The 15,022-nt window shown below is 38.7% G+C and overlaps 1 protein-coding gene and 1 pseudogene across 1 annotated transcript; both read left to right on the forward strand.

The window, feature by feature from the left end:
- The first annotated feature begins 662 nt into the window (after window positions 1–662).
- On the forward strand, window positions 663–5,636 carry LOC131155136 (putative pentatricopeptide repeat-containing protein At1g68930; annotated as a pseudogene).
- Window positions 5,637–6,862: 1,226 nt separating this feature from the next.
- On the forward strand, window positions 6,863–14,009 carry LOC131156418 (transcription initiation factor TFIID subunit 14b-like). Its single transcript, XM_058110089.1, has 6 exons — window positions 6,863–7,108; window positions 7,414–7,502; window positions 7,579–7,800; window positions 8,774–8,961; window positions 9,065–9,186; window positions 13,502–14,009. The coding sequence occupies exons 1-6, from the start codon at window positions 6,992–6,994 to the stop codon at window positions 13,586–13,588; spliced, it is 825 nt and encodes a 274-aa protein (XP_057966072.1). The 5' UTR covers window positions 6,863–6,991; the 3' UTR covers window positions 13,589–14,009.
- The last annotated feature ends 1,013 nt before the right edge of the window (window positions 14,010–15,022 follow it).

Below are 15,022 nucleotides of genomic sequence, written 5' to 3' on the forward strand. Positions count from 1 at the left end.
GGTTACTACTCTGATATGGGGAAAAGAAACCCTGAATTTGGAAGCGGTAACAAGCACGCTACTGGGTTTTTCATCAAAAAAAGAAGGCTAGTGATGAGATTTCACATGGTGAAGGGCTTGTGGTGAAGGGTAACCAGGAACGTGGGAGAAGCAAATTACAAAGTGGATCGAGTTATGATAAGTCTCGGTCGCAGTCCAAGAAGAAAAAGGACATACGGTGTTTTAAGTGCGGGAAAAAGGGGCACATAAAACCGGAGTGTCCGGAAAGGAAGAAAAGGAATGTAGAAAATCAAGAGGATTCTTCAAAATCCGTGAATGTAGTGGAAGGAGACTCAGAGAGCAGTGATGGTGATATGCTTTCTGTTTCATCGGGGTCAGATCGACTTACGTAGTCTTGGATCCTAGATTTGGCGTGCTCTTTTCACATGACACCAAATAAAGATTGGTTCAGCACCTACATGTTAGTTAATTCTGGTTATGTTCTGATGGAAAATGATGCTTCATGCAAAATTATTGGAATAGGAAACATAAGAGTTAAAATGTTTGATGGTGTTGTGAGAACATTATGTGATGTAAGAAACATACCAGATCTATGGAAGAATTTAATTTCATTGGGCACTTTGGATTGTAACAAGTTTAGTTACAAGTCTAAAAGGGGGGTAATGAAGGTGTGTAAAAGTGTTCTAATGGTGATGAAGGGGCAAGAGTTAGTGGGAAATATCAATGCACTGCTGGGTATTACAGTTGTAGGTGGAGCTGCAGCTGCAGATTCTGAGTTAGATAATGCTGCTTTGTGGCATATGCGGTTAGGGCATATGGGTGAGCATGGGATGAAGAAACTTCATAAAAAGAATCTTTTGAAGGGTGTCAAAACATGCAGGCTGAATTTCTGTAAGTATTGTGTTATTGGGAAACAAAACAGGATGCAGTTCAAAACAGCCACTCACAAGACGGAGGGTATTCTTGACTACATTCATTCAAATGTTTAGGGGCCAGTGAGAGTCGTATCACGGGATGGACATATGTACTTTGTGAGTTTTATCGATGATTACTCACGAAATGTCTGGGTGTACTTCATGCAACACAAGTCAGAGACATTTGTCAGGTTTAAATCATGGAAAGTTGGGGTGGAAAACTAGACCGGGAGGAGAATTAAATGCCTCAGGTCAGACAATGGAACCAAGTATGCTGATTCGAGGTTCATGGAGTTTTGTGAGCAGTATGGCATAAAGAGACATTTTACAATACGCCGGACACCACAACATAATGGTGTGGTGGAAAGGATGAATCGAACTCTAGCTGAAAAAGGTCAGTATCTCAAGTTGAATGCAGGATTTTTGGGCCGAGGCAGTGAGTATGGCATGTTTATTGGTTAACCGATCGCCAAGGGCATCACTAGAGGGGAAAGTTGTAGAAGAGGTGTGGACAGGTAATGCGGTAGACTACTCTAGTTAGGGAGTGTTTGGTTGTCCAGCCTATGTGCACATTTCTAGTCAGGAGTGATCAAAGTTTGATGCAAAGTCTAGACGTTGCATTTTTCTAGGGTATCAGAAAGGTGTGAAAGGGTTCAAGCTGTGGGATCCAATGGTAAACAAGGTGGTGATCAGTAGAGACATGGTTTTTGATGAAAAAGCCATGGTGAAGCATACTCAAGAGGAAGAAGAAGAGAAATAGGTGCCAGAAAACTGGAGCAAAGATGAGCATGTGGTGCGGGTGGAGTTAGAGACTCAGGGCAGTGATGACCGTGTTCAGAATGCAAGGAGTTTTGGCTCAGGAAACCAACAGGATCACAATATCGCTATACATAGACCCAAACACACTATCATACCACCGCCTAGGTATGGATTTGATGATCTGGTGTCTTATGCTCTTATTACCAGTTGCAAGGATCCTACTACTTTTTTAGAGGCGGTACAGTCAAGAGAAAATTAGATGGATGGGTGCTATGGTAGAGTAGATGGAGTTATTGTATAAGAACCAGATGTGAGATTTGGTGCAGCTTCCATAAGGGAAGAGGGCGATAGGTTGTAGGTGGGTGTATAGGAAGAAATAAGAGGTATCAGAAAAGGAAGAAGAGAAGTTCAAGGCTCGGTTAGTGGCAAAGGGATACTCGCAAAAGAAAGGAGTTGATTATGATGAGATCTTCTCTCCTGTGGTCAGGCACACTTCCATCAGGGTAGTGATGGGATTAGTGGTGCATTACGATATGCATTTGGAGCAAATGGACGTAAAGACATCGTTTCTCCATGGTGATTTGGAGGAGCTGATTTACATGGTATAGTCATAATGGTTTAGTCAACCTGGATAGAAGCACTTGGTTTGTAAACTGAAGAAGTCATTTTACGGGCTGAAGCAGTCTCCGAGGTAGTGGTACAAATGTTTTAACTCCTACATGATCCGGATTGGCTACAGGAGGTGTGGGTATAATTGTCGCATGTATGTTAAGAGTCTTGATGATGGTTCTCTCATTTTTATGTTGCTTTATGTTGATGACATGTTGATTGCTGCGAAGGATATGACTGAGGTAAATCAGTTGAAAACTCTATTGAATAAAGAGTTTGACATGAAAGATTTGGGTGCGGTCAAGAAGATTCTTAGGATGGAGATTCGTAAGGACAGAGCTGCAGGGAGATTGTGGTTATCTCAAGGCAACTATGTGGAGAAGGTGTTGGAGAGGTTTAACATGGTTGATGCAAGACCGGTAAGTACACCATTAGCGAATCATTTTAAATTGTTTACTGCTCAGTGCCCAAGGACAGATGATGATATCCGTGACATGTCAAAGGTCCCCTATGCTAGTGCAGTGGGGTGTTTAATGCATGCTATGGTATGTACAAGACTGGACCTGGCTCAAGCTGTCAGTGTGGTAGGTAAGTTTCTTTAAAATCCGGGTAGACATCATTGAGATGTCGTCAAGTGGATTTTCAGATACTTACGGGGTACTTCTCACAATGGCATCATGTTCGGCAAGCAGCAAAGTGATCCGTTAGTTGTGGGATTTGTGGATGCAGACTATGTAGGGGATCTGGCTAACCGGAGGTCTACAACAGGCTATGTGTTTACTCTTTTGGGAGGGCCTATTTGTTGGAGGTATATGGTATAGTCTCTAGTTGCATTATCAACAACTAAGTTAGAGTATATGGCAGTCGCCGAAGCTGCCAAGGAAGCATTGTGGCTTACAGGTTTAGTCAAGGAGCTTGGTATATAGTGAGGTGGAGTTCAGCTGTGTTGTGACAGTCGGAGTGCCATTTATTTGGCAAAGAATCAAGGGTATCATGCAAGAACCGAACATATAGATGTGAGGTTTCAGAGGATCCGAGAGTTGATTTCCTCAGGTGAACTTGTGCTTGAAAAAGTTCACACTTATGAGAATGTAGTAGATATCTTGACAAGCTGGTTACCATGGAAAGTTCAAGCATTGCTTGGACTTGCTTAATGTCTCTAGTTGCTAGACGGGAGGCGGTCCCAACCTATTGTCCCAGGTGGAGCAACGGGTTAAGTTTTTGGTTTTTCTCCTAAGGGGTGTATATTCGCCAAGGTGGAGATTGTTGTAATATGTGATTCAAATGTTGAGTGGAATGCATGTACAAAGAGAAAACATGGTAGAAAACAAGAATGCTAGTTTGTAGGATCAAACTGTCAACGATTTCACTGAAACCGTCAATGATTTTGCTTCGTTACTCAGCGTTGGTTTTCAAATTTTGAATTGGGAAGTTGTATAGGTTGGGTTTCGGGGGGAAAACCTCCAGGAAGGTTATATATATACATGTTGCATGATGTAACTTTGTGTCTTTGGACAAAAGATAGTGAAAAATCACTGCTGTTTGCTCCTGTGGATGCAGGCATTGCTAAACCACGTAATTCTTCGTGTCACTGTTTTATTGCTTTCATATAATCTGCGTGATTGTGTTTTTCTATATATTTCACTGTTGGTTGCTGTGTTGTAAGATCGTTTGTTTCCGCTGCACATTAATTTGCACAACATGTTATCACACCTATCATCACGGTTCATTTTCAGTTCTTAAATTTAGAAATTGAGTTGTTTGCTTCCATCATCCTGTTGTCCAAAAGGAAAATACTTGTTGTCATGGGCCCACACCATCATGGGCCAGTCATGGACCGTGAACAATAGCATTACTGATAACTAAAAACATACAACTTCACTGAATATAAACGTTCAAAATTCTGGCTTGCTCAAATTCCTCCATTCATGCTCAGCCAATATCACTTGCATCATACCCAGAAGTTTGATTCTATTACTGCCTTCTTGCACCAATCTCTTCAAACGAAAAATATCAGAGCCATTAAGAAGCTCCATTCCAACCTCCTCAGAGCAGGCTTGCTCTTTACATCCCTCTCTATTCAAGCCAATCTTCTTATACACCTGTTGCCTTCATAGAAACGCCCTTCAAACCTTAACCAGCTTCTTCCCCTGCATAAACCCCCCCAACCCATTACCCTTCAATATGATTTTTTCCAATTTTTTTACCAGAATGGGGCTCCTTCTCTTGCACTTCATACCTTCTCTTCATGCATGTTAGTGGTGTTCCATTAGACACATATGCTCTGTGTAGCTCTTTAACGGCTTCTTCTACTGTTAAAAATGTTATTGTTGGTAAGCAGATACATGCCCATGTAGCAAAGTTAGGTTTTCTGTGCAGTGTCTTTGTGGGGAGCACTCTGGTTGATTTGTATGCCAAAGCATTGTTTATTGGAGATGCAACCCGCATGTTTGAGGAAATTCCAGTTAAGAACACTGTCAAATGCACTTCTGTTGGGTTTTTCTGAGGTCAAGTAGTGGGTTGAAGGACTTGGATTGGTTCAGAGGATGCCTGTACTAAACATGAAGCGTGATCATTTCACATTATTGGCAGCCTTACGTGTGTGTGCTGGGCTATCTGCAGTTGAGTTGGGAAAATAGATGCATGCAAATCTGATCCGAACGATTTTTGACATGGATACTAATTGTGTTTCTGCAGAATTCATTGATTGAGATGTATGCCAAGTGTGGCCTGGTGGAAAAAGCTTTGCAAGTTTTTAATATTAAAGGTGTTGGACTAGGACAAAACAGGAAAAGAGATGTTTTCTTGTGGACTTCAATGCATGGTGGGTATGGTAGAAGTGGGCAATTTAATGAAGTAAATGGATTATACGAAATGGTGTTGATGGAAGGGATCAGACCAGATGGGGTGTGTGACAGTCCCTTCAGCTTGTGGACATACTGACCATTTGGAACATGGGTTTAAGTATGTTGAATCCATGGCTCAAGACTATGGCTTGGGCCCTGGCCCGGATGCTACTGTTGCCTGGTTGATTTGCTTTGTAGGGCTGGTGAATTGCACAAGGCATGAAAGCTTGTGAATGAGATGCCCTATCAAAGGAATAACAGTTGCAATATTTCCATCTGGGGTGCTTTGCTTAATGCTTGCATCGATTGTGGGAATGTTGACTTGGGCAAATTGGCTGCTCAAAGGGCACTTGAATTGGATCCTCGGAATGTTGGAATCTATGTTTTGTTATCAAATTTATGTGCTAGGTTGAGTATTTGGGATGAGATTGCACAGTTGAGGGAGTTGGTAAAAGAAAGAGGGTTGAAGAAAGATGTTGCATGTAGTTGGATAGAGTTCACAAGCTGAGTTCTAGGGCATTAGAGAAGGGGTATGTTTGGCAAATGAGCATTGTTGATTCCACAAGATGATTCTGTTGAAAAAAAGTTGTATAATCTATAGAGCTATTAAAGCGACTTTTTTTCCATTCAAGGTGGTAGGGTCCAATTTAAATTCATCGCTAAGGGAATTTCCCCTACACCTACATCTTGAGTTGCAAATAGTTGGATTATAGCATCTGATTGGAAAATTGAAACTCTCAAGGATTGTGAAGAAAGTAGGTACATATGATTGGCTTGACTTTTTTTCAAGATTGATCAAGGGAATGCTTTGGCATACGGAGCATAAATCAAAAGCAGCAATAGGCCAGAGTACATCTTTGCAATGCACCATTTGAAAGGGATTTTTCAAAACAAAAAAAAAAAAATTCCACGTGGATTCCTTACTAGGCTGATTCTGAAGCCCAGTGCTGCATCTGCGTATGCGCTTCAGCACATATTGGAGCAATTTTGCTGTATTTGTCAGGAAGCAAGCAATCAGCAGTACCAGCTAGCACGGTGCTGACCACGGAATCCGAGGTTGGACTGGCAGCTAGCAAGGGTTTCCAACCTAAGACACAAGGGCACTGATCAAATTCATCAAAGGTTCTTTCTCATGTTCCTGCAAAAAGGGTTGTGAGATCAATGATCTGCATTCCCTCTGCCTGGTTTCTGCATTGGTTGCTCTCTAGCCTGTTGTACATCAACTCTTTCTCTGACCTCCTGTACTTGGAAAAAATAAAAATACCTCAAAATTTTCAGTTTAAGGAATAGAATGATCACCATTACCTTCAAAAGCTCTGATTTCTCTATTCTTGAATCAAAATTTCAAACATTATGTCACGGGTATTAGCTTTGATATATATATAGATTAAAAGATCTTTACCCTTACTGGCTTACTGTGTGAGGGGCGGCTATCTATTTCTCTTAAATTGTAAAATTCAATTTGAGAAGACCTGAAGTACATAAAATTTGACAAAACAAATAATAACCAGTGATAAACTCTTAACTACTGGTGCAGACAGTTGATATTGCAACTTCAGTGCAAGAAATACAACAGAAAAAGAAGGTAGTAAGGAGGGCTGTTTGGTCATTTACTTCATCAAAATAATACTCTTGATGACCTAAAAGGCCCCATATTGCTGAAGTTATTTGACACGTGTCTTTGTCTGATTAGTCTCTGCATAATTCTATCATAGTCTCATCGTAGGTGATCACAGTTATGGCGCAGAGCCTCCTTCTCCTCCTTCAGTTCTTCTGCAAATAAAACCCTCACTGCTTTGAAACAATACAGTGCGAGTTGGCAGAGAAGAATCCTTATTTCTTTGATTTCACTTTGACCGCGCAATGTCACAGAGCTCATCTGCCAAGAAGCAGGGTCCAGATCAATCGGACGGTGGTGGTGCCGCCCCGAAATTGCAGCGCGGCAAAATGGTGAAATCTATAGAAGACAATGAGAGGAAGGTAACGTTTTCAATCTCGAATACAAATTTGAATGGTTACCCATTTCTTAAAGAATCATAATACGTTACCCAATAACTTAAAAAGACAAGTTTTAGAACTCTTTTAAATCTACAGAAGACAATGACGAGAAGGTATGAAGTTTTTCTTCTCAAATTCAAATTTGAACGATCGCCCATTTCTCAAAGCATCAAAAAATATTACCCACGTACTCAAAAAGCACTTTATGGAGCTGTTTTTTGAAATCACTGTAACCCACCATCGTGAAATGTTGTTATGTCACCGTGTCGTTATTGTTTGTTTTCCAGAGCTTGAGCAAGAAAGTGAAAGATGTTGAAATTTGTGTTCCCATAGTGTACGGTAACATTGCATTCTGGCTGGGTAAAAGGGCAAGCGAGTAAGTATGACTAATCATCAATGGCTGCCTCATGCATTTAGCTAGATGACATTTACAATTTATGTACTTTACGTAGGTATCAATCTCATAAGTGGACAGTTTACGTTCGTGGGGCTACAAATGAGGATTTAGGTGTGGTGATAAAGCGTGCAGTCTTCCAACTTCATTCTAGCTTTAATAATCCAATGAGGGTGGTGGAATCGCCACCATTCGAGTTATCAGAATCTGGATGGGGTGAATTCGAGATTGCCATCACACTCTATTTCCATTCGGATGTTTGTGATAAGCCACTAAACGTGTAAGTCGCTTTTTCTTGTTATTGTAGCCTTGTTTAATTATGAATAGGATTTATTCATTCTTTTGGAAACAACCTGTTGAGTTTTGCTAGTCATTTGGAACCAAAACCATTTGGTACTTTACGAGTTAAAGGGTTATGAGCAATGATAGGTTCAAAATGTTTGAATATGAAGTCAGCATTAATTTAAAGGAAACAAAAAAAAGAAATGGGAATCTTGTAATGTGTAGTTGTAGAAAACAGTTTGCTCTTGTCGTTTTTCCGTTTTCCAAATAATTGCAATGTTTTCCAAGTTTTCCAGGGTTCTATGGAACACCCAGTTTAGTTGTTTTCCAAAATTTCCCTATGAATGTTGGAAATTTTATGTGATTGATAAGATTCAATAATAGCTTCAGCATATTATTTCACTTAGCCTGCCTCTCCCATGACTTTCTGGGCCAAGCAACCCAGATCTTCCCTTGAAAGTCTCTCTGCATTTTGGGAGCAGAGCATGCAAAATCGAGCAATGGATCTTAGAAGAATTGTGATGCTTTCCAAGTTTTCCAAAGTTTTCTATGGAGTACCTAGTTTAGATGTTTCCCAGAATTTCCCTATAAATGCTGGAAAATTTGGAATACATGGTGGTATAATTTAATTATTTGGATATTTAGTCCTTACAAATGACCCTGTTTTCCACAGCTAAATATAACTTTTGAATCTTGTAAATGCCTCTCTAACTCTAACTTTAACCACCTACAGAATTCTACCCTCATCTGTTGTTTTCTCAGCAGCTAGATGAGCACTGATGAAAATTTTCAGAGAACTCCTATTTCACTCTAGCCAGGGGATAATTATCATTAATATGCTCTTCATTTCCTACCATAAATTTGACCCTCACTGGTTGGAATTTAGGTTCAACGTACTAAGATGGATTAAAATGTGAAGTTCTGAAAACAGTTCTAACCTTTTGTATTAATGAGCTCTGAATTATTTACAGATATCACCACTTAAAGTTGTACCCTGAGGATGAATCTGGCCCTTTGTCCGCTAAAAAACCTGTTGTTGTCGAGTCATATGATGAGATTGTATTCCCTGAGCCAATGGAGGGTTTTTTGGCTCGTGTGCAGAATCATCCTGTGGTGACCGTGCCCAGGCTACCTGCTGGTTTCACTTTACCTCCACCTGGTGTGTTGCCTTGCCGTGTTTATAGTGTTTGCTCTCTTCTGTAATTTGGATAGTTAAGTAAATCAGCCATTTGTTTTTTTTTTTCCTCTTTTTTTTTTGGAAGTGCCAATTGATGATGTGAATAAAAAGAAGAGAGGTGATACCAAAGACAATGCCCTAAGCCAGTGGTTCACGAATTTCTCAGAGGCAGATGAGCTATTAAAACTTGCAACGGCTCGCCAGCAGGTATGAATGGGAATCATCCCATGTTCTTCACTAGTTATTTAATTAGTTTTATAATTCTGGATACTGTTGATAATACATTCACACAAATGACGGAATCAACTTTCTTGCTTGCTTTGCAAGTAGTGCCTATGGATTTATATATTGTCTCTGTTTCTGGTGAAAGCTAGTTACTAAGTCATCTGGATCATAGAGGTAATCTATGAATTTAAATGTAAAATATGAGAATGTAGAAGATAGATTTGAAAGAATTTAAATGAGTTTCTATATGATTTATGGACCTAGTTCTGGATTATGTAAAATTTATTATAGATAATTATGTTTGTAAAATTAAAAATAATCACATCAGTGATAGTGAATTTATGCTGGATCATATTAATACTGGATTTAATTGTAATATTCTTGATTTCTCATTCGGGCAAAGTGGGATTTTGCACTATGATGTTAACTGGGTTCTTGAGGAATCAATCTGAATTTTAAGAGTTTAAGATTTGAATTGTCATGTGACTTGCTGAGTATTTGTTATCGAAATAGCCAAACAGAAGTGGCTCACAAGTTTAGATAAGAATCCATTTGCCATGGGGTTGCCAACAACGAACTCAGTAATAATATCAGACACTGATTGTGGCAAAACTCATGCTATATAGCAGTATTTGCTACTGAAGCATCATTTTGTAAGTGAAAATGATAGTTGAGGTAGTGTGATTTTTGAAGAAGTTGAGAAGCTCAAGTAAAATGCGTTGCAAGTTGGGCAAGTTGTATTTTCAAAGTGGTGATGGGGTAATGTAAAGTCGATAAGAGAGGATAGAATCTAAATTAGGAGAGGATGTGGATTTTATTTCTATGGCAAAGTTGATTGTTGAAAGCTAAGAGCATGAGTAGATTTATGCATCGGTGGTCAAGGAATCTTCCAAAGATGATTGGGCCATTTTCTAGCTTGTTCTCCATTAATCTCCTCCAAACTTGGAGGAAGATAAATCACTGAATCAACTGAATTATTGGTTTAACTGTTTAAGTTACTGAATAAGACAATCTAAGGTTAAGCCTGAAGGAGCTTAACTTCCAAGTAATGGAGTTGACATATAAAGGCTTGGTGTGGTAGAATGATTTTATTTTATTATTATTTTTTAAAACTAGCACCACTTAGGCACTTATGCGATAGAAGTGATCTGGAATGTTATCTCCATAGAATTTTTCAGAAGTTCTGGGAGAAGGAAAATTATATTCTAATACTAGGAAACTCTGCTTTGTTATAGACAGCCAGGGATCTTGAATTATGATCTAAAAAAAGGGATACTGTTTGATAGAACTGCAGACAGTTCATAATTTTTGGCACCATTCCATTCCACATCCATAATATAATAAATGAAGGAAATATGTTTTTCAAATGGATTGGGGAAGCATGGGATACCTTAAATTTATGGCAACTGTACCTCTTTTTGGTACATGTGAAGATTGGTGCATTGTAATTAAACCAATTTATGGCCCTACACCCATCAAAGATGGCTTGACATACACCCTTCTACATAGATCACTTGTCATGACCTTTGAAGCCCATTAGAGTAATAGCTTATTTGTGTGATGCTGTGTCAGGGTCTTAGAGTTTTGCAACCTGACACATGGTTTTGGTGTATGATTCTGACTTGGGAGGAAGGTTGGTTAATTTGGATTCGACTTGTGGATGTCATGACAATGGTTTTGGTATATCTTTGTGATGTTGTGGTTGGTCCAGATAGTACTAATGGTGGTGTTTGTGAACCTAAGATGCATGATCATTAGATCCTTGGTGGTTAGTCATATGTGAACAGGAGTACTCCGAAGACTTGTTCTTTTAGGGGAACACCAAGTGAGCTGCCTACCTCCCTCGGTATCCTATTGGGTAGAAAGTGAGTACCCTGAGGGGCGCTTAGGGGCGAGGCTCTTGACATCCTCGAGGGGTGTCTTGGGCTTCCATATCAAATTGGGAGTCCCATGGATGATCCATTCGGGAATGAGATCGCACGATACTCTCAGCGTGGAGGTTTGATGTTCGTCCTTTCTTGGCTAGTGTCTTTCTAGATCCAATTGGACTATCGTGGGTGTTGATCCTTTGTGTCTCTTGCTCAAGTAGTGTATTGTGTCACTTCCCCTAGTCTTGACCAGTAGGTGGTAAGTGATGGGTACATTGACACAAGGTTTGTGCTATAGGTATGAGAGTTACCCTCAATGCTAGTGGAAGGTGAGTTTAACTCCCTTATTGTTCGAGTTTGGGATCCTCAGTGACGACCTCAGTTGGATCAGGGGCCTTTGAGCCATGATACTCACCTTTGGGTTATACACTTGAGTGTTTCCTTGCATAAGGATGAGTATGATTAGGCTGGACATCGTGTAGTCTTACCGCTGTATGGGTGTGACTCCTTGACATTTTGAGCAGATCTTGGCAAGGGTGATTTGGCCTTTTTGAGAATTCCATGTCCATGATACTATGCATTGATGTAATTCTTCTATTATTGAAACTTTATCTTTCAAATTTCAAATTCTAGATGCTAAATATTTCTAAGTAATCAAACAGGGCAATTACTTTTGGAAAGGGAAAAAGGGGGACATGTGTTACTCATGCAAATACCCATTTGTCTTTGAAACTGTTCTGTTTCCTTCTAGATCATGGTTTTAAATCGCAGTTGTGGGTAGCGTAACGTAATGGTAATGAGTGTAATGGGAAGCGGGAGTAGCGGATGTTACATAACGGGAAGTGGGTGTAACGGCCGTGAATTTTTTTAAAGCATGCACTGCCTTGTGCATATTAGCGTACTTACATGCTTTAAACTTTTAGTTCTTCTTAGAAAGAGTTTTAGTGTATTTTGGATCCCTTAGTTCGAGTAACTAAGTTATTTGGTAAGGGCAACAAGTTTACATTTGTTTTAAACCACCATTGGTAGAAAAATTACGCGCGCGCGTGTGTGTGTGTATATTTATACTTCTCATTGTTCTTATTTGTGATAAATTCTTATGTGTGCTAATTTAATTAATAGAACAATACTCCATTAATCTATTAGACACAAAAGACATACAAATAATACAAATATAAAATAGCTAGAAAAGAAAGATGGTTGAAGTTGAAAAATATAGAACATAAATATCACATTATTAATATTGGCAAAATAAAATAGTCTCCTAACTAGTATTTTCAAATTGTTAATTAATGCATCTATTGTGAGTATTTAAAGAAATAGTAAATTTTGTATCATTGTCATCCTCATTATAATCTTTTCCCCCTCTCGCGCACATGGTATATTGAGAATGATTTATGAAAGAGAGGGAAAAAGTGAGAAGAAAAAGTAAAAATAATTTTTTTGGTGTAACAATCCTATAGCTGTTAAGTAACAGTCATAGCGGCCTTTACGTAACGGTTGCGGTTCGTAACGGCCGCTACGGCCGTGATTTTTCTTCTTACCAATTTCGCAATGTGTAACGGTATCGGTAACCCAAAAAACCGTTACGTAACGGTTGCGGCCTTTATTAAAACCATGTTCTAGATAATTCATCGTCTGAATCTGGTTGTAACCATAAGTTCAGCGGGTTGTAAAACTTGCAGTATATGGTTTGGACAGTGAACTGCTTTGTTAATTGCTGCATGGATTCATGCAGTGTTAAATGAGTTCATAACATTGTGAAACATTACTAGTTTGGTCAGCATGTTATCACAACTAAGTGTTAAATGTGGAAGAATTATTTGTGGTCCTTAAATAGGTGGCTTTAAGAAACATTTGTTAATAGAGTTGGTTAATCTCAATTATCAATGTTTTTTTCTGAAGACTCAATTTGAGCATTGTAAGTTACTAAGTTTAAACAACAGAAATGCTGATGAATTAATTATGAAGAAAGGTTGCAAGGCTTTCAATAAATTATCATGGCAGAAAGGTGCTAATATCAAAATCCTTGATTTATAAGTTTTTCACACTGCTTCACCTAAAACTCTCGCCAATTTTGTATATGGTTATATTAGGGATTCGATATCTCCAAAATTTGAAAGTTGTTGACCTGAAAAGGACTGTTCTGAATCTGAAGAGCTTTCACCTGGAACCCTGTCCCCCACCCCAACAAAATACAAGTAATTGATGGGTTGATTCTAAAATTCTTGATCTAATCAATATAATTTTAATGTAGAATAAATCATTCGCTCTGCATTGGTGTTGATGGAAGCATTTGAATCTTGTTAACTCTTTGGGCATTAACAATGCATAATGGATTTATATTCAAGCTTGTTTACTTGGATGTTTCAATTTTAATGAAAAAGTCCTTGAAACATTTTCTTGACTGTTTATTTTCTTGTTGTTAGGTGCAAGCTCACATTGCTAAACTGAAAAGACAGTTGAATCTGCTAGATGGGCCGCATCAACAGTTGAAATCTGCAGCTGATCTGTGAATGTACATTACTTCCCACAAATTTCTTGAGAAATTCTGCTTCATGTTGGTTATGTGGAAGACCTGTGAGGGCTTAAGAATCTAAAATCATATGATTCATGTGGCTTGCTCTGCCCCCAGAATTAAAAAAAAAAAAAAAAGGAGATCTGTTTCATCCTCTTGCCGTTTCCTTCTTCTCAAGAGGTCTAATGACAGTTCAGTGCTGTATCAAAAGAACAAAAGGAAAAAAGAAGAAAGAAGAGATTTTGGTTATAAAAGTTTTGATAGTTGAATTTACTGTACTCCATGAACTGCCAGTGGGTACACTAAAAGGACCATTTTTCTAACTTTCTCTTTTTTTTTTTTTTTTGCTGTTAATTCTACAATGGAAGCCATGCTTTATCAGGTTTGTGAAGTGCATCATATTGAAAAAGTTTGACCAACTGATCTATTAGAATTAATTAGAATTCTCTGACGAGTTTTTTCGAAAGAAAAAAAGTGGTGAAAATTATCTATCTGCTTCTTACTCTTTAATGTTGATTTGATTGGAAGAACTGAAAAAAATAATAATTGTGTTTAGAAATTGTGGCAGATGATTTTGACCCCAATGCATGCAATTGAACTATTACTTGCAGCAAGGAGAAGTAGATTTCCTTCTCTTTTTGTGTGGATGAACTTTGCCCTCATGCTGAGGTGTTGAATTCCATGATTAGTTTGTTTGCTAAAAAGGCCTGACTGGCAGTGTAACTTGTTTGAATGATGGTGTTGATTCCTTCGACGCAAGACTTCTTTTAAAAGTTCAGACAGAGCAAAACATTGGGACTATGTAATTGGAATGACTTTTGGTTAAGCTATGTCCCAACATTAACGGATACAACTTTAAAACATCAACTGTATCATCATTTCTATAACGTACGGGCATGGTGTATCTCTTTACACTTTCATCCATGTTTGAGTGCTTGTTGTTTTCATGATGTTGATCATCATAACTTTGACATCATGTATTTGTTCGGTGATACATACTAAAGCTTTTCCTTGTCTGGAATATGCTGGAGCTTGCTTCAAAATTCTTTTATCTTCACTTTCATACATTATACCATAATAGATAAGCTACCTAACACAGGAACTGTTGAATATGGTTTCTAATGTTGTGTCATTGTCAAATTTTAAGGGCACATGAGCCCTCACGTCAAATTTTCTTTACAAATCACACAGTACACGTAAATAAAACTGGGGATGCCATTCTCAGGTATGTCCTTTGCTAGTCCTTTTTGATGCTTGGTGTGTAGGTGGTAAATGGGAATGGGGTCACCATCCCTGGCTTTCATATGGGTCCTGCATGTGCTATCATATGTTTCAATAGAATTCCCTGGGCACTCTTGTTTTCGTTTGGGACGTACAGGTATGAATTCCTATTTTAAATTTCAATATTCCTTTTATTTTTTGGTTGAAATGG

This window comes from Malania oleifera, chromosome 5 (genome assembly GCF_029873635.1).
Source record: "Malania oleifera isolate guangnan ecotype guangnan chromosome 5, ASM2987363v1, whole genome shotgun sequence".
NCBI classification, from domain to species: domain Eukaryota; kingdom Viridiplantae; phylum Streptophyta; class Magnoliopsida; order Santalales; family Ximeniaceae; genus Malania; species Malania oleifera.

Bases quoted from the DNA above. Each gene is read 5' to 3' on its own strand.
- LOC131156418 (XM_058110089.1), top strand. From the start codon at position 6,992: ATGTCACAGAGCTCATCTGCCAAGAAGCAGGGTCCAGATCAATCGGAC. The intron at 8,962-9,064 runs GTGTGTTGCCTT...TTTTTTTGGAAG, and splicing joins TTTCACTTTACCTCCACCTG to TGCCAATTGATGATGTGAAT. The intron at 9,187-13,501 runs GTATGAATGGGA...TCTTGTTGTTAG, and splicing joins TTGCAACGGCTCGCCAGCAG to GTGCAAGCTCACATTGCTAA.